This window comes from Aspergillus stella-maris (genome assembly GCF_047715825.1).
Source record: "Aspergillus stella-maris strain CBS 113639 unplaced genomic scaffold BDV14scaffold_12, whole genome shotgun sequence".
In the NCBI taxonomy this organism is placed as follows: domain Eukaryota; kingdom Fungi; phylum Ascomycota; class Eurotiomycetes; order Eurotiales; family Aspergillaceae; genus Aspergillus; species Aspergillus stella-maris.
Window position 1 is genome coordinate 138548 of NW_027396806.1, and position 22732 is coordinate 161279.

The 22732-nt window shown below is 49.8% G+C and overlaps 7 protein-coding genes across 7 annotated transcripts; 3 read left to right on the forward strand and 4 right to left on the reverse strand.

The window, feature by feature from the left end:
* Window positions 1-1246: 1246 nt before the first annotated feature.
* Window positions 1247-1509, reverse strand: BDV14DRAFT_168975 (uncharacterized protein). The gene has a single exon (XM_073767955.1). It carries the CDS (start codon window positions 1501-1503, stop codon window positions 1309-1311), a length of 195 nt encoding a protein of 64 aa, XP_073630624.1. The 5' UTR covers window positions 1504-1509; the 3' UTR covers window positions 1247-1308.
* A 432-nt stretch (window positions 1510-1941) lies between these two features.
* Window positions 1942-4376, reverse strand: BDV14DRAFT_168976 (splicing factor u2af large subunit). The gene is made up of 5 exons (XM_073767956.1): window positions 4157-4376; window positions 4064-4095; window positions 2614-4015; window positions 2354-2565; window positions 1942-2286 (listed from the first exon to the last, which is right to left on the reverse strand). Exons 1-5 carry the CDS (start codon window positions 4182-4184, stop codon window positions 2260-2262), a joined length of 1701 nt encoding a protein of 566 aa, XP_073630625.1. The 5' UTR covers window positions 4185-4376; the 3' UTR covers window positions 1942-2259.
* A 150-nt stretch (window positions 4377-4526) lies between these two features.
* On the forward strand, window positions 4527-6541 carry BDV14DRAFT_168978 (8-oxoguanine glycosylase OGG1). Its single transcript, XM_073767957.1, has 3 exons — window positions 4527-4663; window positions 4719-5488; window positions 5536-6541. Exons 1-3 carry the CDS (start codon window positions 4569-4571, stop codon window positions 5952-5954), a joined length of 1284 nt encoding a protein of 427 aa, XP_073630626.1. The 5' UTR covers window positions 4527-4568; the 3' UTR covers window positions 5955-6541.
* A 2435-nt stretch (window positions 6542-8976) lies between these two features.
* Window positions 8977-9345, forward strand: BDV14DRAFT_168979 (uncharacterized protein; the record flags this gene model as incomplete). The annotated part of the gene is made up of 1 exon (XM_073767958.1): window positions 8977-9345. A coding segment is annotated over one exon (369 nt), but the record flags the coding sequence as incomplete, so codon positions are not given.
* Window positions 9346-12751: 3406 nt separating this feature from the next.
* On the forward strand, window positions 12752-14024 carry BDV14DRAFT_197676 (cytochrome P450; the record flags this gene model as incomplete). Its single annotated transcript, XM_073772740.1, has 4 exons — window positions 12752-12959; window positions 13027-13357; window positions 13424-13637; window positions 13824-14024. 4 exons carry the CDS (start codon window positions 12752-12754, stop codon window positions 14022-14024), a joined length of 954 nt encoding a protein of 317 aa, XP_073630628.1.
* A 231-nt stretch (window positions 14025-14255) lies between these two features.
* Window positions 14256-20338, reverse strand: BDV14DRAFT_168980 (ankyrin repeat-containing domain protein). Its single transcript, XM_073767959.1, has 2 exons — window positions 14381-20338; window positions 14256-14333 (listed from the first exon to the last, which is right to left on the reverse strand). The coding sequence occupies exons 1-2, from the start codon at window positions 20327-20329 to the stop codon at window positions 14277-14279; spliced, it is 6006 nt and encodes a 2001-aa protein (XP_073630629.1). The 5' UTR covers window positions 20330-20338; the 3' UTR covers window positions 14256-14276.
* Window positions 20339-20828: 490 nt separating this feature from the next.
* BDV14DRAFT_197678 (uncharacterized protein) lies at window positions 20829-22701 on the reverse strand (the record flags this gene model as incomplete). The annotated part of the gene is made up of 2 exons (XM_073772741.1): window positions 20829-21209; window positions 21793-22701. 2 exons carry the CDS (start codon window positions 22699-22701, stop codon window positions 20829-20831), a joined length of 1290 nt encoding a protein of 429 aa, XP_073630630.1.
* Between the last annotated feature and the right edge of the window lie 31 nt (window positions 22702-22732).

A 22732-nucleotide genomic window follows, 5' to 3' on the forward strand; every position in this document is an offset into this window, starting at 1 on the left:
TCCCCATCTCCAGATACTAGGTAATTAAGCAAGGGTAGGATGTCGATCGGAATTTCCCTGTGAACCTCATCCCCGGAGTCATTATTGGGATCATACGGTGACTAATTTTGGGTGTTGTATCTATCTATGGCCTCTAGAAGATTGTTTTCTGGTTCTTACGTTGATTGTATTTATTTTACATACGGATACTCAACGACTTACTGACGGGCACTGGAATTGTAACTGGAAATGTAAGCTGCGGAGTCTGACTCGGTGGTTATTACTCTTTACCTTACCTGCAACCACCACTCCCCCCCCTCTTCTTCCTCCTACGGAGTACACCACTACAAAAGAAACGATAGAAGCAGCACTCAAACACAAGAACTCTCCCTGCAGCACCAAGCCATCCAAGCTCGCTGAAACCGAGCCAAGGAACAGAATCACGGTGTATACTCGCGACACGTGCAAACATGAAACCCTCGGCCCGAGTAAGTGTTTGGTTGATATTACCTGCGTCTGCATATCAAGGACAAACACGGACACTCTTGGTAGTGCGAACTAGGTTCAAACCTTCTTCGAGAGGATAGTTTAGAACAATACTGGTAGATAGTTGGTGTTCTAGAAAAGTCTTCCCCGTGCACTGCTTATCTAGGGCAGGGTTCACAGCCCCAATCCCATTCCCCACCCCGCCGGGATACTACCCTAGGTATACTAAAGACACAGTCAATGAGATAATAACGTCGCACAACAAGCGCACCAAGGCCCTTTTCTGGGAATTTAGCCCGGGTAAGGTAGTGGTTCCAATCTGATCCTAGTTGGAACCGGAAATACGTACTGGCTTACCACCTAACTTACCAAGTTTAGTTCAACTAGAAAACGCACTAGGACGTAGCGTACCTGTCAGAATTTAGCGCATGCAGTCACACTCTGGTGCCTCGGGGTTTGGAGCTTGGTCTTGGAGGTTAGACCTAAGACTGGGCGAGACTGCCTGCGACTGTTCTGGAATATTGTGCCAAGGTGAAGTAATCTGGGTGGTGCAGTGTACCCCTCATTTTCATTTACATTTACATTCCCAGCCTCAGACCCAGACTGAGTCTCGGTCTGAATCTGTTAGTGGGTACGGAGTACGGCTTACTCGCTTACTCCAAGCCTAGAGGAGACTCTAATTGTTGGGAACGGGAGTTAGGTAGAGGTAGGGCTTTGTCAGTTTAGCACAGGGTTTTGCTGACTATTTACCCATCACGGCGTTTCTCTCGAAGAGCCCAGGCAAAGGCCTAGTACCTTACCTAGAACCCTAGGCACTACATAATCTTGAACCCTGCCTACTGTTCAAAAGAACGGTAATGAATCTTGAAATAACATTCTAACTTCTAACCTCGATGGCACTAGAAAACCGTTGAGCAAAGCCCAAGCGAATCCTGCAAAGGCAGCACAAAGCCACGCGAAGAACATGTTCCCCGCCATAATTACAGAAAAAGTCAAAGACAATGCCATTACAGCATCCCTTCCCTTCCTTCCCTTCATCCTTTCGATCCTTCGGCCGTATTGCATAATCTAGAGTCCTAGACAGTGAGAACGAGAGTGAGGAGGAACTCGGAGACAAGCTGGGGTTCTATTTTCTAGAAGCCTGTGGTTAAGTTTTAGTCCGTAGTACTGTTAGATTCAGAAGCCTAGGGTCGGACTTGAATGGGACGATCCATGGATGAATCCATATTCGTTACCTTCTCACCTACCTACCTAGATTAGTCGAGAAGGGGTCGGGTTGCCTCGGCCGGACCATGCCTCTAATCCGCATCCAGAGTACAGTACAGAGAGGGCCAGGGCATGGATGGCAGTTGCTTTCACATGCGAACGAGAAAGAAGTCAGAAACAAAAACAGGGTTCATGCGGCTATTGAACGTAATTAGAGGACCTACTTACCATGACGACGTCGAACGCTTACGATCACCTTACATCTCTATACCCAGGTATCCAATGCATTAGGTAACTCTTAAGTTATGCTCAACTCCAGAAAATAAGATAGGATCTATTTTGTGCATTGCATTGCATTTTGCATTTCTCGCTATGGTACATCATTGACATTCAATTAACCCAAAGAAAGGCATAGGAAAAGAAAAAGAAAGAAACAAACCCCGACCTGAACCTGAACGACCCCTGATGATTGAAAAATAGCAATAGTGATGTGATATTCTCCCGAACTCTGAACTCTGAAGTCTCTGCAATATGAACATCATGATGGATGGAAAATAGGATGGGATTTGACTAGATCGTTTTGATATTTTACCAGGCGTTGACGTCGAAGTTTTCCTGCATTATCATTAGTATATTGCGAGTGTACTATAAGTTGGTGAGAGGATTGGTGAAGGAGGCCTACCTCGGAAAAGTACGTCGTGACGACAGTCCGGTCGGAGAACTTTCTGCCGGCAAGCGTCTTGAGTGCTGCTGTCGTGGCTTCGATCGTGTCGAATTTGACAAAGATCTTGCCGACTCCTGGGGACTGTCTGCTGCCGCCAGTTGGACGGGGGATTTTGAGTTCAATCACACGGCCAAACTTGGAGCACTCGTCGCGGACGTCGTCGCAGATTTCTTTTACTGTTAGCACATTCTTGTTCATAAATGTGTGGAAAGACATACCCTCGTAATCCTCATTATCAATCAACTCCTCTGGCGTTACCATGTTCAACAGCTGCAGGACTCGGCTGCTCTCGAGATCTTGGGATGTAGTCTTGGCGAACATCGACATCGCATTCACGCCCATGTCCAACCCAGCGGCCTGTGTCTGACCGATGCTGGCGCGGACGACCTTGAGGTGTCGGTCGCCCAGCTCCATACCGTTGAGACCTTGTACGGCAATGGTCGTCGTAGCGGGATCAGCGTACTCGCAGAATGCAATTCCGCGAGACTCCTCGGTCGACGCATCCTTGACCAGAACAAAAGACTTGAGGTCGCCGAACGACTTGAGTAGCATTGTGACCGGCTCCTCGGGAATGTATTGCGGGATGTTTGAGACACAGATCTTGTTGGGCGAGTCTGGGACGTCCTTCATGGCATTGTCGCCCTCGAGATCCTGCTCGGAGATATTCGGAATAATGTAGTCCTTGGGGCGTCGCACTTCCAGACCCTTTCCAGCGCCATTCTCTGCTCCATTGCCAGCATGCTCCTCCATTGTGATTCCGTCAAACGCAAGTGCGACTGTAGTATCGTTGGGCGACTTGAATTCGAGCAGCGCGTAGGACCGGTCATCTGAGATCTGGGCGGAGATGCACGGGTCGACGCCTTGGATGACATTGAGGCCGTTGAGCTGAAGGTTGAAGAAGGAAACGAGACCATCCGCAGTTGCGCTTGGTGGGATGTTGTACACGAACAGACGCTTCGACTGTCGGGAGTGGGACGGCTTGAGTGCCGAGGGTTCTGCGGAGCCGCTGGCGGACTGGTTCATGAAGGCCTGGAGACGACTGGGGTCCATCGGCTGCTGTCGGGGAGCTCCTGGAAGAGGAAACATGCCTGAGAGCTTCGCTTGCTCCGCGGTAACATTCTCGTAACCAGGAGGCTTGATGTCCCACTGTGTCAATCGTCGCCGCCGAGTCAACACCGACTGAACATCCGTCAAGTCAGGCGTCGGCTCGCGCTTGCGCGGCGACGGGCTCCTCTTGCGCTCTCGCTCTCTCCTCTCACCTCCGCGCTCCCGGTCTCCGCGCTCTCCTCTCTCCCGTCTAGGCCGCTCCTCGAACAAATCTCTGTCTCTCTCGCGGCGCGATGGTCTGTCATCAAAGTCTCTGCGTCGGCGCTCGCCACGCTCGCCTCGCTCGCCTCTCTCACCGCGCTCGCGGTCGTAGTCCCGGTCATCGCGACGGCTCGAGTAGCGGTCCTCCCGTTCGCGGGCGCGGTAGTCACGGCTGGACGAGTATGAATCGGCTTCGGCTTCGCGGCGCGAGCTCCTGGAGCCGTAGTGGGGGGATCTCGAGCGTCTCCTTTCTCCCCTCTCTCCTCTCTCGCCTCTCTCGCCTCTGTCTCCGCGTTCACGGCGTTCGTCGCGCTGGAAATTGTTAAATAGAGCTCGGTTGTTTCTAGTTCAAATACTCACATAGTAGTCCCTAGGGCGACCAGAGTCGCCACCTAATCTAATTAGCATCGCGTAAACTTCAGGGAAAAAAAAGGGAAAGCGAGTTGGACATACCCCTGGATGAATAAGTGTCGCCGTTCATCCTAACTCAAGCGCGTTTTCACTTTCTTGAAGCTCCTGTCTGTCTTGTCCGTCGGGTGGCGACGCGAGCGAGGTCCGGCCAGTTTCGATTCAACAAAGTCAGTAAAGCTGGAAGTAATGAATCCGATTCCAGAACCAGCGATGACAAGCAGAAGGGAGTTGACCAGAAAACAGAGCGATGTGTAGATAAAGCTGCGCTGAGCGAAAACTCTCTGGTCTCCAGATCGGCGACAGCACCTGCCAGGCTAGGCCTCCTCAGGCTAGCGTGACACCGGCGGAGAGCTGACCGCCTTCGGTATAGGAAATAACTGCGGCAGTATTGACATCCTCTTCTGCTGCTGCATTTGCGACTTCACTTTTCAATTGTCCATTTCTCGAATTGAATATGACGGTTGGCGCTTTTTCAGAGTGGCGCAAGCTGCCGATTAGCATAAGCGAGCTGTGCATAAACACAACCTTGCGTTGTGGACAATCATTCCGGTACCTCTTTCGAACTTCCCCGAACCCCTGGCGCCCACTAATCTAGTGCTTCTAGATGGCATAAACTTCCCGATAATGACGAATGGCGCTGTGTCTTGTATGGCCATCTTGTCTCACTCAAGCAAGACCCAACGCATCTACACTACAGAACCTACGTCAACCCCAAATCTCCGTCCACCGCTACCTCGCCCAATGCCGAAGATACAACCTTAGCCATCATTAAACATTACTTCAACCTCTCCTCAAACCTCACAACCCTATACGCCCAATGGTCTTCCTCCGACCCCAACTTTCGCAAGAAAGCTTCTAGTTTCACAGGCATCCGTATCTTGCGCCAAGACGCCTGGGAAGCGCTTATCTCATTCATATGCAGCAGCAATAACAACATTGCGCGGATAGGGCAGATGGTCGAGAAGTTGTGCGTCAACTATGGTGTCCATATTGCGGATGTTGATGGACGTGCATACCATGACTTTCCGCCACCGGAGCGACTAGCAGAGGACTCCGGGGTTGAGGCAAAATTAAGGAGCTTGGGTTTCGGGTACAGGGCAAAATATATCTACCAGACGGCCAATATTGTTGCGAAAAAGGAGGAGCGCTGGTTGAACTCGTTGAGGAATCCTGAGGCTCCTGCTTTCGGATCGGCGGAGGCTGAAGTTGAAGTCACAAAGGACATGGACGAGGATCTTCCGCCTGAGGGTAGGAGTGGATATCGCGATGCGCATGAGAAACTGCTTGAATTGCAGGGAGTTGGACCGAAGGTTGCAGACTGCGTAGCGCTGATGGGGCTGGGCTGGGGAGAGTCAGTGCCGGTTGATACACATGGTACGTATGCCTCTGTCATGAGATTTCCCTCTAGCTAACCAGCGCAGTATGGCAAATTGCCGTCAGAGACTACAAGTTCGGCAGAGGCTCTCACAAATCCCTGACAAAGGCTACATATGACGCGGTCGGCAATCACTTCCGCAAGCTTTGGGGCAAGGAGGCTGGTTGGGCGCACAGCGTGCTATTCACTGCGGACTTGAAGACATTCTCGGATCGCCTGGTTGCCACGACAAAGCAGGCGAAGGTAGATGTGAAAGTGAAGAAGGAAGCCGACGATGAGGCCAACGGAGAGGGCAAGACTCAGATAACCGCTAGTACAACGGTCACCAACGTTTCCCTGAAGAGAGGTGCGGATGACGATAAAATCAAGCTCGAGTCAGATGATAAGAAGATTAAAGTGGCCACCGAGACAACCACTGAGGCTACCACAGGGAGGCGGAGGAGCTCAAGACGAGTTCCACGATGATCTGGAAAATGGCTAGAAATACCGCTACCGCTCCAGGCTCCCAATATAGAGAGCACCTAATGACGGGCAACCGGGACTGAAGCCGCTCATCGCACCTTCCTCGGATCTGCCAGACAACCGCTGCGCCTTCCTATCCTGGGTGGTGCCGCTTGGGCTCGATTTGGGAAGGAGCGATGAAGAAATTCGTGACAGATTGAAGGAGCGACCTGCAGAAAAGGCTTCTTTTTAAGATACTTATGAGCCATCTTTGGTGAAGCCCCACAATCGGTAGGGCATTCCGGCGCTTTCGACTCTTAAAACAACCATTCAGTAACCAACGGCACTTAAAAAAGTGGCACTCTCTAAAACAATTGTCAGCAGTATTAAGATCGGTTATATAGTCTTTACCTGCTACGAAATCTCGCTGAAACATGAAAATGTATTGATGTCGACACCAAACCGGGAAAATCGCGATTGTACAGATGTATATTTATATAATGAGCCAAGACAGGCCACTCTACCGTAGCGCAGTGAAAAGGGGTTTCAGGGATCCGACGAATCCAGAAACCACATCTAGCCAAAGTCCGATGCTAGTCACTTGTTTGTAGTAGCTGTTTTGGAGTATTTTCAACGAAAGAAGAGCCTCTTTAAAGCTCCCAAGCTGACTGCGAGACGTCGGCAGGGCTGCCGGGCCGTCACGGCCAGTTAGCATATTTAGCGAACATAAAGAATTTCATCGCTACAGGGAGAATGGACTTACCTACCTCCTTCCGAAAATGAGTCAGTAATTTGCAGATTACTCCCATCACTCGTGTCATGCAGTCTGACCCTGGTCACCCTGCCCTGCGCAGCCAGAGCTGATCGACATACCCCGGATAACTCCACCAATCGAGGAGCTCTGTAGCCCTAACTTCTCCGCATCGTCAGGGCCTCACTCCTAGAGACAGTTTAAGCATTTACCCTGTATTATCGAGAGGAAATACCCTAATACCCGTCTCCAAGTCTCCAGCAGGATATTTAGTTAGTAAATGAGCTGATGTCATGATAGCCGATTCTTGCACTTGTTGATGTGATGTTCAAGGGGTATATGAAGCCGGCTTCCATTTCTCCAGCATACCTCGTTTTTCTCTCTACTTAGATAATGGGCGAAACGAGTCACCTGGTATCTGTGTTATAAGTCTATGTCCTCGACTACAAAATGAAGCCTCATAAGACATACCCATTCCTCCTCCTCACCCTAACCCCCCTAACCCACGCCCTCCCACCCCTAAACCCCACCGGCTCCCGCTACCTCTGGTACGCATCCCCCGCCCTCTCCACAAACTGGGAAGAAGGCGTCCTCCCCATAGGAAACGGTCGACTCGGCGCAACAATATTCGGTGGGGCTAACGAAGTGCTCACGATAAATGAAGACACAATCTGGAACGGACCATTGCAGGATCGGACACCCGAGCATGCGGCTGAGGCTTTACCTGTTGCGAGGAAGATGCTGCTGAATGGGAGTATTAGTGACGCGGGGGACTTTGTGCAGAGGGAGATGATGGGTGAGAATGAGGAGATGAGGGGGTTTAGTTATTTTGGGGATTTGAAGGTTGGGTTCGGGTTTGGTGGTCATGGTGAGGAGGTGCAGGGGTAACCGACCCCTGCGGAGACCTACGGGATCGCGCTCCTAGCGCGATCCCGACAGCCAAACGGCCAGACGGGCCAAACGGCCAACTTTCTGCATGAATCTCGTCCTTAATTCCAACGCGTCATTATTCCACCATAACATGGCCAAATTCAATCAAGAAGTTGAGGATAGGATTATTACTGCCATATCTTCACTTAAAAATCAAAAAAAACCCAATGTCTCAAAAACTGCGCGAGAATTCAAGCTAAATCGACGGACTCTTGACGCGCGATGGAAGGGCAGAGTTTCTCTTATCCAGCGGCCACCTACCAATTTAAAGTTGAATTTAGAAGAAGACAAGGCTCTTTGCAGGTATCTTGATACTCTAGAAGGTTACCTTGTACGGCCATTACCCCGAATGATCATGAATGCAGCCAATGTCATCCTAAAAAGATCTCATACCGATCCAGCAACTCCACCACCAGTTGTAGGAGAACATTGGCTCAAGCGCTGGCTTGATCGCCATCTAAACTATTAAAAACGACGTTTTCAAGCCATTGAAATTGATTGGAAGCAGGCTCAGGATAAGGCAAATGTTGCTAGCTGGTTTGAATCCTTGAGAAAGGTTATTGAAGTTAATGGTATCGTGGAAGATAATATATGGAACTTTGACGAGACTGGCTTCCGCATTGGTATAGGCAGAGATTAATGGGTGGTTACTCGAGATCTTCCTGGAGATAAGCCTTACATTGGTGTCTCATCAGAGCAAGAATCAATTATAGTTGTAGAGGCTGTATTAACAGGCGGTTGGAGCGCTCCTCCACTTATTATTGTATGGGGCAATAGTATTCTTCGAGGTTGGTTTGACAACACCAATATTGACGGCCAATATTATATTGCTACCTCGGAGAATGGCTTTATAACAGATGAGCTAGGCTTTTAATGGATATAGAACTTCTGGCGTGATACCAAGAACAAGTGGAAAGGCCAATATACGTTACTTATTTGTGACGGCTTTGAGTCTCATTGCAAGAAGGAATTCGTTGAATCCTGTGAGGATCATGGTATTATTCTATTCTTCCTTCCACCTTATTCAAGCCACTTCTTGCAGCCGCTTGATGTTGGAGTATTTCATGTAATGAAATACTGGCATCTAAAGCTGTATTAGAGGCAACATACTCAGGATGCAGCCGCTTTACTAAAGTTAAATTCCTGCATGCTCTGTCCTTAATACGCGCCAAAACTCTTAAGAAAGCAACAATCAGGCATGGCTTTAGAAACACAGGGATATTGCCATTTAATCCAGCTGTTGTTCTTGACCAGATTACCAAGCCAACACGGCCAGCAACTCCTTCAACACCAAGTAGTTATAATATTATGTCAGTTGGCAGTACACCAAAAACAGCCGAACGCTTTTAAAACCTACATAATAGGATTCTTCATTTGCATGATACTGAGCCGGCATTCTTTCATGAAGGCCTGGATAAGATTATTCGTGGAGCTGCCCAACTTGTCTCATACGCGGAGACCATGCAGGAAGAGGTACAATGTTATATAGAGCCTTCTAGGCAACGCGCAGAGCGAGCAAAGGCCTCTAAGCGTCGCTTACGTTCTGGAGGAGTTGTATCCAGCTCTAATGTGCAAGCAATGAAGTGCCGCAAAGTCAAAGTCAACATTAGTAATGAAAAAAAGAAATGGAAGCGGAAATATGCCAAGGTGCTTCCCGAACTTATTGAGACCTGCAAGGAATGGGGAATCATCCAAAAGAGGGTACAAAAGGTCCGTTGGAAAGCAGGAGAATAGGGCTTTCATTTGCATGTATTATTATTACAAAAGCTTTAATATTCGTTAAGATATTCGGTTCTGAATAGCTTCATGCAGAAAATTGGCCGTTTGGCTGTCGGGATCGCGCTAGGAGCGCGATCCCGAAGGTTTCCGCAGGGGTCGGTTATAGGAGGTGGTTGGATACGGGGGATGGGGTTGCGGGGGTGGAGTTTGCTGTTGGGGGGGGGGGTGAATTATACGTGAGTTTTATGTTTCCTCTGTTGAGAAGAGTAAGTGAGCGGTGGGGTAGAGGCAGGCAGTGCTAACTACTGAGATACAGGCGGGAGTACATCGCGAGTTTACCATCGGGAGTCCTGGCGGCGCGGTATACGGCGAGTAAGAAGGGTGCCTTGAGTATCAACGCTACGTTTTCTCGCTCGGAGGGTATTTCGTCGCTGGAGGCTTCTGCGGATGGTGATTTGACGTGGATTAAATTGACTGGGACAAGTGGCCAGCCTGCAAATGAAGACCCTATTGTGTTCAGCGGGCAGGCGAGCTTTGTGGCAGAAGGAGGTACTTGCTCTCTAGCTGTATTGAGGAAGATAGAAATATAGCTAATCCATCGAAGCACGATTTACGGCGAGCAACGACACCCTATCCATCTCGAACGCCACGACTATAGACCTCTTCTTCGACGCGGAAACAAACTATCGCTACGCAGACGAAGCAATTGACGCGGAGATAAACCGCAAGCTTGACAATACACTCAGTCAGGGCTTCAATCAGGTCAGATCTGAGGCTGTCAAGGACGCAACTGGTCTTCTCGGCCGCGCCTCACTCAACCTCGGGAACTCGTCGAGTGAGATACGTGCCCTACCTACCGATGAACGTCTCGCACTCGCTCGCTCAGGGCTGGATGATGACCCCGAACTCGCAACTCTAGTCTGGAACTACGGTAGACATATGCTCGTTGCCTCCTCCCGAAACACAGAAGCAGATATCGATCTCCCCGCAAACCTTCAAGGAGTCTGGAACAATGCGTCAACAGCCGCATGGGGCGGGAAGTACACGATCAACATCAATACAGAGATGAATTACTGGGCTGCAGGACCAACAAATCTCATTGAAACACAGGAGCCGCTATTCGATCTGTACGGCGTTGCGTATCCAAGAGGAACGAAGCTTGCAAGCGATATGTATAACTGCAGTGGCGTTGTCTTCCACCATAACTTGGAACTATGGGGTGATCCGGCGCCGACTGATAATTATACCTCTGCTAGTATGTGGCCTATGGGCGCTGCGTGGCTTGTGACGCATTTGGTGGATCCTTATCGGTTTACGGGGGATAAGGAGTTACTTGCTGAGACGGTATACCCGTATCTTGTTGACGTTGCAAAGTTCTATGAGTGCTATACTCTTGAGTATGAAGGGTACAGAGTTACTGGCCCCTCGGTCTCGCCGGAAAATACTTTCGTCATACCAGAGGACTGGACCATTGCCAATGGCTCAGCAGCAATGGACTTTGGCATCGCAATAGACGACCAAATTATCTGGGAAGTCCTCAACGACCTCCTCTACGCCGTATCAGAGCTAGGGCTAGACGACACGGACGCAGACGTCTTCTCCGCAAAGTCCCTCCTCTCATCCCTCCACCCACCTGCAAGGACACTAGATCCCTTGCGTTGCGGGCATCAGGTATTGTGATTCCATGCAGGGTTACTGCGGCTCGGAGCCCGCCACAGCATGTAGTTAGGCCTGTGGATGATGCTATTGAGGGGAGAACACAATGTACAATGTAATCGACATAGCGTCAATGCTCGATAGCAAGGATATGGAGCTATAGAGCTATGATCTGGTGAGTTCGTAATATCAGTATGGTGAGTGCCCGAGCAGAGCCTGCCTTCTGCCTGCCTAAAGGAAGCTTGATTTTTTTTTGGAAGATCATCAAAACATGAATCTGTTTTCTTATGGGAAGATCGTTCATCTTGAAAAACCTGGGGATGTGCCTTGAGGTCTCAATTGTATCTCAGAAGGATTCTAGAAGCCTTGTAGCGGCTGCTTGGTAAAATAAGATCATCATCGAGACATTTAAGCCACGTTACAATTTCAAGCAAGCAAACAAACCAACCTACCAGCTTGGCTTGCTTCGCGCTCACTTTCCCCTTGTCTTTCATTTTAGAGCACTAGGAAGAACTTCGCATAGGTATTTCATGATTGAGGCAAGTACTTGCATCCGCTATCGTGTGAGGCTTCGTCTGTTGACGAGCCTCCCCTCCTGCCCACCCCCGACATTGATTTGATTTTTCAGCCCCGACTGAACATTGCAAGCTTGCCTCTCAAACTATGCTGCTCTCCTGAATATGCGATATTAGAAAGGCAAGGTTGGCACCAAGCAGACAAATTGATGCCTTGATTTTGAATAACCAACCCGCTGACTCATCTGATACTCAACTTGGATGACCTTGTAGATGAGAGAAGACGGGAAAAACAGAAAGATATAAAAAATTTCCCTGGGCAGTGTCGGGGTCCTCGGGACAAATTCCCGAGTATATTCCTTAGTCGTAGCGATATACCTTACTTTGTGACTGATAATACGCCCGATTGGTACGGAATTGTCCGCGTCAACCCGGCGGGAACGTTGGTGGGTGTTTTTGTATGGAAGACCCCTTGGTGCACTTTGATAGAACAATGGGCTTTACTAAAGTATTAGCTGTCTATTCCTAGCCCCTTAAAGGTCCAGTTTGGATCCCCTTGATACATATCGGAGTCTGTCATTATCGGTAAGATACCACGTCCCGCTAGGCTTCCCGGCGCAACAGTCGTAAAACAACGAAGAAAGCCTTGTCCCTGAAATTTGATATTCGGAATCTATAAACCATCAAGCCGCGAAGAATGCATGCAAAGTACAAGAAGAGGGGGATTTCAGACAATCATCCAAACGCACAGGGTCCCGGAAGCAAGATCCGTGAGCTGGAGAGATTTAGCTTCGCAAGGTCGTCAGCTCCCAGGTCAACTGGCCGACAAACAGATACAAGAGAACTAAAAGGCAATACATAAGATAATTGATGGCTCACCTATGTTCAGCCATGCTCCGTCCAGGCGGAGCCTGTAGAGCCCTACCCATGAACAAAGCAACGGCAGGCAGGGATTATCCCCGGCCAACCCGGCTATATTAGATGCAGATAACCATTTTAGACAAAGACGTAGATTATAAGACTCGGAAAAGGATATAATTCGGGAAATGGCCCCCTATCGGGTCCCGCAATGTTCTTTGTGCTCGTTGCTAGCTCCGTCTCATGTCCCGCTAGGTAGGTCTTGGTGCCCCCAGCCGGGATGTTGTCTTGCCCACCGCTTGTTGCTAGCGAGGTTTTAAACGAAGGTCAGCCTCTCGCAGAGATGCCATTTAATCTCAGAAATCTCCGATTGGAAGGAGTTCTACTCAAACATGAATCTACTTTGGCTTCTCCAGACATCAGCTATCGCGGGTTTAATATGGATGATCACAGAGTCGATTCGGCGGCTATATTTCCATCCTATTTCACATATCCCTGGTCCTCGTCTTGCGGCTTTAACATGGTGGTATGAATTCCATTATGATTTTATACTGAGTGGAAAGTATGTGTTTAAGATTCAGGAGTTGCATGAGCAGTATGGTATGTTGTAAACCGGATTCAATATATCCATACAAGTCCAGGAACCAGGTATTTATGCTTTGTGCAGGCTCAATCATCCGTGTCACCCCCGATGAAATCCACGTAAACGACGTCGGGCTCTTGGATCAGATCTATGCGCCAGCCATGATCCCGCGAGATAAGTACGCTTACCAACTACGCAGTTTGCGGTTACCGGGTGGCGTGGGTACCACTGCAGATTATCGTCTGCATAAAGTTCGACGAGAAGGGCTGGCGCCGTTCTTTAGCAAGAAGAGTATTATGCAACTCGAGCGTATTATTACTGAGAAGGTGGGGCAGTTAAGGGATGTTATCATGGCGCACAAGAGTAATGGGAAAGTTGTTAATCTCTCGGATTTGCTTTTTGCGTTTGCGAATGAGTATGCCCTTCCTTTCGTGGCTGGTTTACATGTTATATCTAGAGTATGCCTAATGGTTACCTATAGCGTGGTGACAAACTTCTGCTTCGCGCACAAAGTGAATGTCCTCGGCGATAAGAAGAAGGCCGCCACTCTCCGCCAAAACAGCAAAGAGCTTGTGCTAGAAATGCATTTTAACAAACAATTTCCACAAGTTGCCGACATTCTGGAATGGTTACCAACGTCAGTCAGCCGTCCGATAATGCCCGCTGGGTTAATTGACTTGTTCGGGCTGTTTGATGTGAGTTGAGTCCTAAGCGCTTCATCTACAATGGTAGGTTGACGGAGCTGGGGTTGGAAGAGAGCCCACGTTGAACTCGAGAGCATAATGTCAACCAAAGCATCAGGTAACACAAGCAGTACCTCAACAGGAAAAGAATCAGTTTACGACTCCGTCCTTGACAATCCATTATTACCTGATTCACAGAAGACGCTGGACAGAATAGAGAAAGACGGTGTTCTACTTGTTCTCGCGGGGACAGAGTCGCCTGTCAAGACAATGGATGTTATATTCTATCATGTCCTCTCTAACCATGCGATACTAAACAGACTGCGCCAAGAACTGCGTGCCCTCCCGCAGGACGAGACATGGACATGGTCTCAGCTCGAACAACTCCCGTATCTCTAGTCTTAAACTGGAGATCATGGCCTATGGTGCTGTACCGCGGAGTCTTATTGGATGGGGGGTTGTGAAAGGCATGGATTTAGGGCTGAGAGAGCGTGCATCATTTTCTCTATTTGGGAAATGCCAAGGCCAGACCCGCTGGAGGTTAGGTCAGATTCCAGGCGAGGTCTGTAACATGGAGAGATTTGGTAACTGGGAAAATTCGGGCATGGTGGTTATAGCATCCAAAAACTTGATTGATATATTCCTGACTATTTACGACTTCTTAAACAGAGCCAGGATCTTTTCATTCCCAAACGCTGCAGCGATATCCTATTACTGTTAGCTTATGGACCAAAGAAATCAGTGAGTGTACATACCACAGCAGACCTCTGCTCCTCATCCTCCCTGAACGGATCCAAGCCCAATCCCATAAAATACTTAAACACACCCTCCTCTTTATCAGTCGGATCATCAGACCACCGACGAGAACAAGATGAAAGGAAATCATGGGTACAAGGAAAACGAGCAATGAAATGCAGAATTGTTTCGCCCGTGTTAGTCGCAGTTCCTATTTCTGCACCCTCGGCCTGAAACTGCTCTATGACGGACTTGTATTTGCGCACTTTGAACTCGCATGTTGCGGCCGCTATGTATTTGAATAGCGGGGTCTCGCCGGCGTTGTTGCGGGCGTTGATGTCCATTCCCATGGCTAGATAAGCTTTGATGAAATCGAAAGTGGAAGGTCCCCCCTTGCGCTGCCGGTCCTTCTGTAGAGATACTGCTAAATAATGGACGATGGTGTTTCCCAGTGGATTTGGCTCGAGAGGGTTGGCGCCGTGGGCTTGAAGGAGGTCCAGATAGTTGAGAAGCCTGCATTCCGCGGCGACATGATAGGGAGTGTAGCCAGCGTGATTGCGACGATGAAGCATACTCGGGTCTTTGTCAAGAAGGAAAGTGATCAAGGATTTCCAGGTGTCGGATGATGTTTTTTCACGATGATCTGCCTTGCCTATTGCAAATAAGAGCAGATGCACAGCCGAATCGCCCTTGTTGTCTGTTGCTCTGATGTCTGCGCCCATCTCAACGAGCCGATGAATAAGGTCAGTGCGGCTGGCTGTGCAAGGTGAGGAATGCATAATTCCTGGGGTTTTGGTCGCCCACGGGACTTGATGAGGGTCCTGCTTCCTGGGCGAACAGGCTGCGAGGAAAACGGTCCTACCAGTCCCGTCGCGCTGTTCGAGATCTAGCCCCGGATGTGCTAGAAGCGGCTCTATCACACCTATGCAATATATTGCTTCATGGATGACAATAGCGTCGGGATCGTCAGTCTTGATAGACAGTGTGGGGTTGGCCTGATGAGAGAGCAACAACTCTATGATCTCCATAGCCCTCTCTCTTCCAGTCACGAAGTTGAAATGAGAATGGCAGGCATAATGCAATGGCCGACACAAAAGGATAGTGTCGGCGTCCTTATTGTTGCTAAACCCCCTGCCATATAGGTAATCTCCGTATAGTGCTTTCTGGATCGAATCTTTATCTGAGATATTACTAGGTGCAAAGACTGGATTTCTCTCAATAAAAGCTTTGTTGCAGTCAATACCCGCATCCAAGATTGTTCGAACCATGTCAACGTCCTGCATTGTGATCGCGGTATATAGAATAGGGGTTTGGCCGAGTGATATGTCTGCACCTTTCACCAGCAACAGCTGAACGAGTTCGGTGTTGCCGACTGCAAGGCCCAAAGGGGTGTTCCCATCGCTGTCAACCATGTTGGGGTTGGCGCCAAACTCGAGGAGGGTTTTGACAATTTGAACCTTTCGATAACCACCGGCGATTGCAACGTGAAGGGCTGACCGACCCTTTTCATCACGAAGGTCTGGGATGGCGCCATGCTGTAGTAGGTACCGTAGTCCCTCCGTGTTCCACCAGTGCTTCCCCTGAGCTAGGACATGAAGCGGGGTCTGACTGGCAATTAGCCGGACCTGATCCCTTTCCTGCTGTCTGGAGTATACTTGAATATTGACATTGGCACCAAATATCTCAATCATAACACGAAGAAGGTCGACACTGGGGATCTCGCGCCGTGCTGCAACAATGAGGTAGGGGTCGATCATAGTCTCTGAGCTACCAGGCTCTGCAGGGGACCCATTGATCCACGCATTTCCGTCTCTCATCCGTCCCAAGTCCCGAAAAAGACTCGTTAAACCACACTTTACAACGTCTTGAAGGAAGTCCACGCAGTTATGGGAGTGCGTTCCATGGGTCACAAGGTTCCAGCCACGCCCTGCAATTTCTCTGATGGCATTGTACGCACGAAGGTTCAGTAGTAGATGACGGCAAGTACCGATCATGCTGCCTTCATCCTCAGCAGTGATGTCGTCAATAATCCATGCTTGGCTCTTGTGACGTGCCATCAGAAGCAGCTGTGCGGGGGGCCCGGTCTCCTTGACCCCGGATGCCTTCATTTTCTTCCGAGTATCCTCCGCCAGAGCGGCAACCATTTCCTCATTTTGAAGGTAAACAGCAAGATCAAGAGGCGTTCTGCTAGGTCTGGAACTGTCCTTGGCGAGAATGTTGACTTTTGCATGTTTCAAAGCTTGGATTATATCGTGCACTCCAAGCGTCTCCTCGGTCTGCATGTCTCTGCGAGTATGTTGAGGGTTTAGCGGCTGGTGGGGATGTGCCTTGAAATGAGTGCAGGAATGCAGAGGTGTCTCCTTGTTGTTGTCCGGGATTGTTGCATCTGCACCGGCCTCCAATAACAACAAGACGCTAGGTAGGCTGCCGGAGCTGCATGCGTAGTGCAAAGGAGTTCGCCCTTCGTTGTCCTGTTGGTTCAGAACTTGGTGCTTTGCAGCACCAGGAATGTTCTCCAGAAGAAGCCCAATTGTATTACTCTCTTTGGATAGAGCCGCAATATGTAGTGCATTCTGCTTTGTATGAGTATTCGCCGTGAGTACTGCACCCTTCTCAATGAGCCATACCACCAGGTACTCTGAGGTAGCCGCTGCATCATGTATCGCTCTGCGACCGGAATAGTCTTCAATCTCAAGGAGAGCTCGAATTTCGCTCTTAGGAAGCCATTCGATCATGTTATTTTCGTGCAGACTGGAGTATCCAAACAATCTTAGCGGAACGCTACACCTGAGGTGGAGTATGGTTCGTCCTTGGTTGTTCTGCGCAGTGGGTGACAGTAACTTGTCATGGACCAGGATATCAAAGAACCTGCAAGGTCTGCGCAAAGAGGAACTCTTCAAAGAGCATTCCATCAGGCAATGTAGCAGTGTATCGCCGTTGTAATTGACATGGTAGGCATCGACACCAGCTTCCAACAGGAATTCCCAGGCTCTATCAGCGCTGATGTTCTCAAGACCCAGAGCCAAAGCTCCATTCCCATCAAAGTCGACAGCATGTATATTAGCACCCTTGCGGATAAGGTAATCCCAGTCATAGTAGGGACTGGCTATGGTGTGATACAGGAACACTGTACGTCCCTTGACATCCTTGACTTCCAAGTTCGCACCAGCGGAGAGCAGTTCCTCAACGTCGGACTTTCTTCGAGCGAGGTGCAGAGCTGTCAGGCCGGCAAAATTGCGACGATTGAGGTCGGCACCGAGTTTCAAGAGCTTCGCAACTGCGGATGACGAATGTTCCAATAGATAGTGCAGGGGGGTATTCCCCTGTGCATCGGCAATGTTCCAGTCCGAAATGTATGGTTTTAGAAGATTTAGATTGACGTCGATGCTGTAACTCTGCTTCAGGGAGGTATGCAGTGGTGTTTTACCATCAGACTCACGCTTAACATCCCAGCGAGCGCCATGACGCATTAAAGCACGCAATATGTCCTCGGAGTCCCTGCCCAGACGTAAGAGGTGCAGTGGTGTGTTGCCACCATTATCAGTGGCATGGACATCTGCGCCATGCTGCAGGAGCTTTTCTACACCAGGGAGGCTGTTTTGAATGAACAAATGTAATACAGTTTGACCGGTACAGGTGCGGCGCTCAAGGTCATAGTCAACGGCTAACAGAAGGTCCAGGCACTTCAAGACCGCGTCCATCCGGTACCTGGCCGAGAAGTGACGTTCGTGCCGGCTGAGAGCAATAAGAGCAGACTCTGCGGTCTCCGAGTATTTTCCCATGAGACAAGACGCAGGCCTCTCCGGCTGATAGAGTGGATCGCAGCCGAGCTGTAGGAGAAGCCCAACGGCCGTCGGATTTGCACATTGGGCGGCGAGATGAAGACATTTTCCGCCGAACTCAGACGCAAAGTCAAGACCTGGAAAGGTCGTTAGTTGCTCAAGTAGTTCGTGGCTCGACTTGCCGATAAGAAGCTCGATAGCACGTTGAGCATCCGCCAGTGGGAAATGCGGTATCATGGCCTGGACAGATTCGATCGCTCCGGCATTGCAGGCGTACAGAAGAGGAGTGTCTCCGATACTGCTTCGTGCATTGCCGCAACGCTGGGGAGTGGGATCGCAGGTCTTTCGCGTCGTCGGGCTGACACCCTGATCTAGCAACACTTGGACAACCTCGTGGTGGTTCGATTGGGCAGCATAGTGCAATGGTTTCATGCCATAGTAGTCCGGCTCATCCGGTGCAGCGCCATAACGAAGCAACGTTTTTACCACTGCGGCATGTCCATTCCGCGCGGCCATTGTTATAGGGGCTCGTTGAAGCTTGCTAGTAACGTGTACATCTTTTCCGGTGGTGAGAAGATGCTCGACATAGTTGTCCATGCCGGTCCATGCTGCTCCATGAAGTGGCGAGATTGTCGGAGTTTCCAAAGCTTCCAATCCGAGTACCATGCTTACCCAAGACCGGAAATCTTCGTTTTCAGAAGACATAAAGACGTCTAATTGTCTCAGGAGGCTGTCGTCAAGTTGCGGTAGGCGACGGGCGTGCACAAACCAATTCTTTAAAGCATAATCGGTAAACGGGTGCTTCATCTGCAAGTCATTTACACCAGGGCTGCGCTTTGTTGTGTCTGTCGCATAGTTGGAGAGGCCCCTGGTGCTCAGATACTGCAGACATATACTGGCGATGAGGTGGTGAGTAGCCAAGGTATCCAAGACAGGAAACGACTGAGCCAGTCGATCACTGCGAAGCGAGTCTGTGAGGTACTCCGTAAACGAGTGATGAATGATCGAAACGGTTTCGTCGTCATATATTTCGAGAAGGGGGCCACAGGATGCGCGAGTCATGGCTTTTGTGTCGCGTACATCAGCCATATCTTTGCAATAAAAGTCAAGAACGGTCGCAGTTTCCAGTAGTCGGAGAGGTCGTGTAGCATGGGTCACAAGTTGCAAGATTAGAACCTGACGGTTCTGGGGCACTGCAGCTTTACGAGCATGATCTAATAGCATTTGGGTATAGAGATCCTCTAGAGAAGGGGGGGTGGAAGCGAGAGAAAGACGAACAGAGTCCTCGGACCAGTCATTCACAGCATGCCTCTCCAGAATTTCATCTAATAGCAAGCGAGCATAGAGGAAGGACGGGTGAACGCGGTTTCCTATGACGTTTCTGATCTCTGCCAGGGATTGTTCAGTGAGGTTGGATTGAGTCTGGCGCAAGCGGTAATCCACAAACACGGCAATGTCCTTGTTCAAATGGGCGTTCTCAAGCCGAATTTGAAAGACAGAGGAGTGATTTAGCACCTTTTGAATGTGTGGCAGGGGACGACTGGACATGCCAAGCTTGATTCGATCGGGCGCAAGTTGTCCCAAAGCAAGCAGACGAGGGAGGAAGGCCTGCGCATGGGCGGAGTCCAGTTCATCGAGTGCGTCAACCACACAATAGACCTTTGAAAGCGAAACGATTGTATCGAGAAGGACCTGCCAAAGCTCGTTGAATGCGACATCTTGCACTCGCTGATACCGCGATCGGAGCGCCTTGAGTGTTTTAATCAGTCCGTTGGAATGACTTAGCAACTGGGTAAGCCAGTCCCGGACTAGCGCATGAGAATCATGGTTTGCAGCGACAATCTGACGAAAGAAGAAGAAAAGCACAGGAGTGCGTTCCTTCTGGGTGCTTTGCTGCAGGATCGACACAAGACGCGCCATCAAGACGCTCTTTCCTGCACCGGCAATGGCTTTGACCCAGAGCGCGCCATGGGACGGCGAGGTCTGCCACTGCTGAAACTCGGGTGTTTCTTCGATCCATTTTCCTGTGCCTGGAACCAGCCAGTTCAAGTGCTGCTGGAGTTCGCTGGATTCACCGAGGTAAACCGTCGGTTCCAGCCAACCCTTGGTTTCAGAAAATTCTGGAGATAATTCAGGGGTCGAGGGCACATCTTTGCCGTCGACCAGGACAAACTCGTCGTCTGCCATGGTTGGTAGGTATTAAAAAGATTTGGAATAAGCAAGAGATGAAGTGGGGGGGTTCTGCGGCTTAAATAGCGGGGGCAGCCTAGCCCTACTTCTAGGCTCCAGAGTCTGACTGTGGCCATTTATACTGTCTAACCCACAACATTGCACGCACGAATCAGGACAGAATCTGACCCATCAAATCATAAAACCTAGAGCTCTAACAAGCCCCTCCTAGCGGCTCTGATGACTACAGCCCCTAGCCTACTTGGCGCTGCGCTCGTGGTATTACGTACCTTGTAACTTTCATATGGCTGGTAGTGCAAACCGGATGCAGCGGTACCTACCTAGGTAGGTACCGCAAGAGACATTCTTCAATCTAGGTGGTCAATTGTGGTCAAAATTCAATTTAGCCAGTACTCCAGGTTGGCTTACGGTCAAAAAGAGCATCCTGCTATAGAGTCAAGATTGATCCTATATCCCCTAAGAGTGGGCTTGAGCTAAGGCTAGTAATTGCTAATAATCAAACACGGCCATTTCGATGGTCAATTAAAGACGCGGCAAGATGCGGGACTATTACAACAGACAAATTTTCTTTCGGTACAAGCTCTTCACACCCGGTACTCGTTGAGAACAACCTCAGAAGTGGTTCAAGATCTAACCTCCTTGCAATCTCACCAGCAGTAAGTCCCCCGTCATCACAAGCCTTTAAGTCAATGCACAGGTGCCGCAATAAAACATTTGCGACATCGACATGCTTCAAACGCACAGCGGTAATAAGCGGCGTTTCTCCCCAGCGGCCTTGTCGGTTGATATCAACGCCAGGGTCCTTGAGCAGCGCCGCTAGTGCCTCAGGACGGCACTCTTTGATGAAGATATCTAACACCGCATCGCCGAGGTGGTTCTGCAAGTCCACATCCAGATCAGCATCCTTACATAATGCAGCCACTGCCGGACCCCTATCTGCTACATTCATGAGAGGTGTTTCCTCGAATCCATTTTAAAGATTCACATCGCAAGTAGGATGGCTCAGCAGATGCGTGATTATCCGAGCGTATCCCATCTTCGAGGCCCAGCGTAGAGTGGACACGATACCTCGGCTGTAAAACCTATCTTCAAACTCTTCCAGCATCAAGGACACGGCTCTCTCGTCTGCCCTGTACACAGCACCTGAGTCTTGGATGCGTCGAGTGATTCCTTATATTTCAGCCTTTCTTTCCAGTACAGAACCATCTTACTGCTTAAAACAAGCCCCCATGGACATAATTGAATGGCACCACGGAGCTCTGGGTCCCGAATGCATGCCCCACGCTATTGAGATAATCAAGGACACCAACGTTCTGGCCAGCAGTAGCCAGTAAACAAGAACAGTCCCCGACAAGCCGTAACAAGGACTTCGGAATTAAATTCTCCAGTTGGGTCCAGAGCATCCTGAATATACTTTCGTGCCCCTGCTCAGCTGCGCAAAGGATTCCGGCACACCTTACATCATTGAGCACTGCGAGTAATTGATAAAGCTCGGTTGCGTACATCAAACACCAACTCAATCCCGAACGCCTCTTCGCTTCTCTCTCTGTAAGACCGTAGCATGCCTCAGCCGCCTGTCTCAGGCTCGACAACTGCGTAAAGTCCCTGGACCACGGGATAGAACTCAGGATATGTTCAAACGACGGCATTCTAACCCCCCAGGCCGTCGCGAGCACCAAACTCTCACTCAGAGTCTGGCACACCTCGTCATCCCCCACAAAGTACGACGCCAGAAACAGCATACCCATTGAATCAGGGAACGCCCGCGCAAAAGCAAAGAACATCCTATACCCGCACACCCGCCTCTCGGCATCAGTAACACTCCAATCAAGGATCCGCATCCAGGCCTGGACTGCCAGCGGGTCTTGCAGGAACTGCCGCTCTGCGTTATCGAATTCATGCGCTCGGATAGAGTGTCGGGCATGGTAGAACCAGTGCTTTGCGGCGTATGGCGGAAACTCTCTCACGGTTAGAAACTCAGTAGATTCCCGAACAGTCGGTGGAGAGGTATCTGGGGACTTTGACACAAGACTCGCGGACCCCAATAGTTCCCGTAAACACAGCTCGGCAATCCAGGCGTGTGCGAAGCGCGGGTCTAGAACGTCTTCGAGATACTCATTGACACAGGGGTGATTAAAGTGCAAAACTTCGAACTTGGCATCGTATATCACCAACCCGCGACAAGCTTGTGTGATTTCGTCAGCGCCCCTGGCGAATTTGCGATTGCCTTGGGGCTCAGAATGGCGCGAGAGTAAGTGCTCAATTCGACTCAATAGAACACGCTCTCGGGAGTAGGCTAGGAACTCAATCACAGTAAGGGCTATAAAGCGTTCTCTCTCTCGCTGGGCATAGATGCATTGCGAGACCATGTTGTAGATGTCTCGTAACCGCGTGGGAAAA

What these genes read in the sequence shown, in the direction of transcription:
- BDV14DRAFT_168975 (XM_073767955.1), bottom strand. Translation starts at nt 1,503, where the DNA reads ATGAAGGGAAGGAAGGGAAGGGATGCTGTAATGGCATTGTCTTTGACT.
- BDV14DRAFT_168976 (XM_073767956.1), bottom strand. Translation starts at nt 4,184, where the DNA reads ATGAACGGCGACACTTATTCATCCAGGG. An exon ending in GTCGCCCTAGGGACTACTAT is followed by an intron (nt 4,016 to 4,063) that starts GTGAGTATTTGA and finishes AACAATTTCCAG; the next exon opens with CGCGACGAACGCCGTGAACG. An exon ending in TGATAATGAGGATTACGAGG is followed by an intron (nt 2,566 to 2,613) that starts GTATGTCTTTCC and finishes TAACAGTAAAAG; the next exon opens with AAATCTGCGACGACGTCCGC.
- BDV14DRAFT_168978 (XM_073767957.1), top strand. Translation starts at nt 4,569, where the DNA reads ATGACGGTTGGCGCTTTTTCAGAGTGGCGCAAGCTGCCGATTAGCATA. An exon ending in CGTTGTGGACAATCATTCCG is followed by an intron (nt 4,664 to 4,718) that starts GTACCTCTTTCG and finishes TAGTGCTTCTAG; the next exon opens with ATGGCATAAACTTCCCGATA. An exon ending in AGTGCCGGTTGATACACATG is followed by an intron (nt 5,489 to 5,535) that starts GTACGTATGCCT and finishes TAACCAGCGCAG; the next exon opens with TATGGCAAATTGCCGTCAGA.
- BDV14DRAFT_168980 (XM_073767959.1), bottom strand. Translation starts at nt 20,329, where the DNA reads ATGGCAGACGACGAGTTTGTCCTGGTCGACGGCAAAGATGTGCCCTCG. An exon ending in AGGAGCAGAGGTCTGCTGTG is followed by an intron (nt 14,334 to 14,380) that starts GTATGTACACTC and finishes TAACAGTAATAG; the next exon opens with GATATCGCTGCAGCGTTTGG.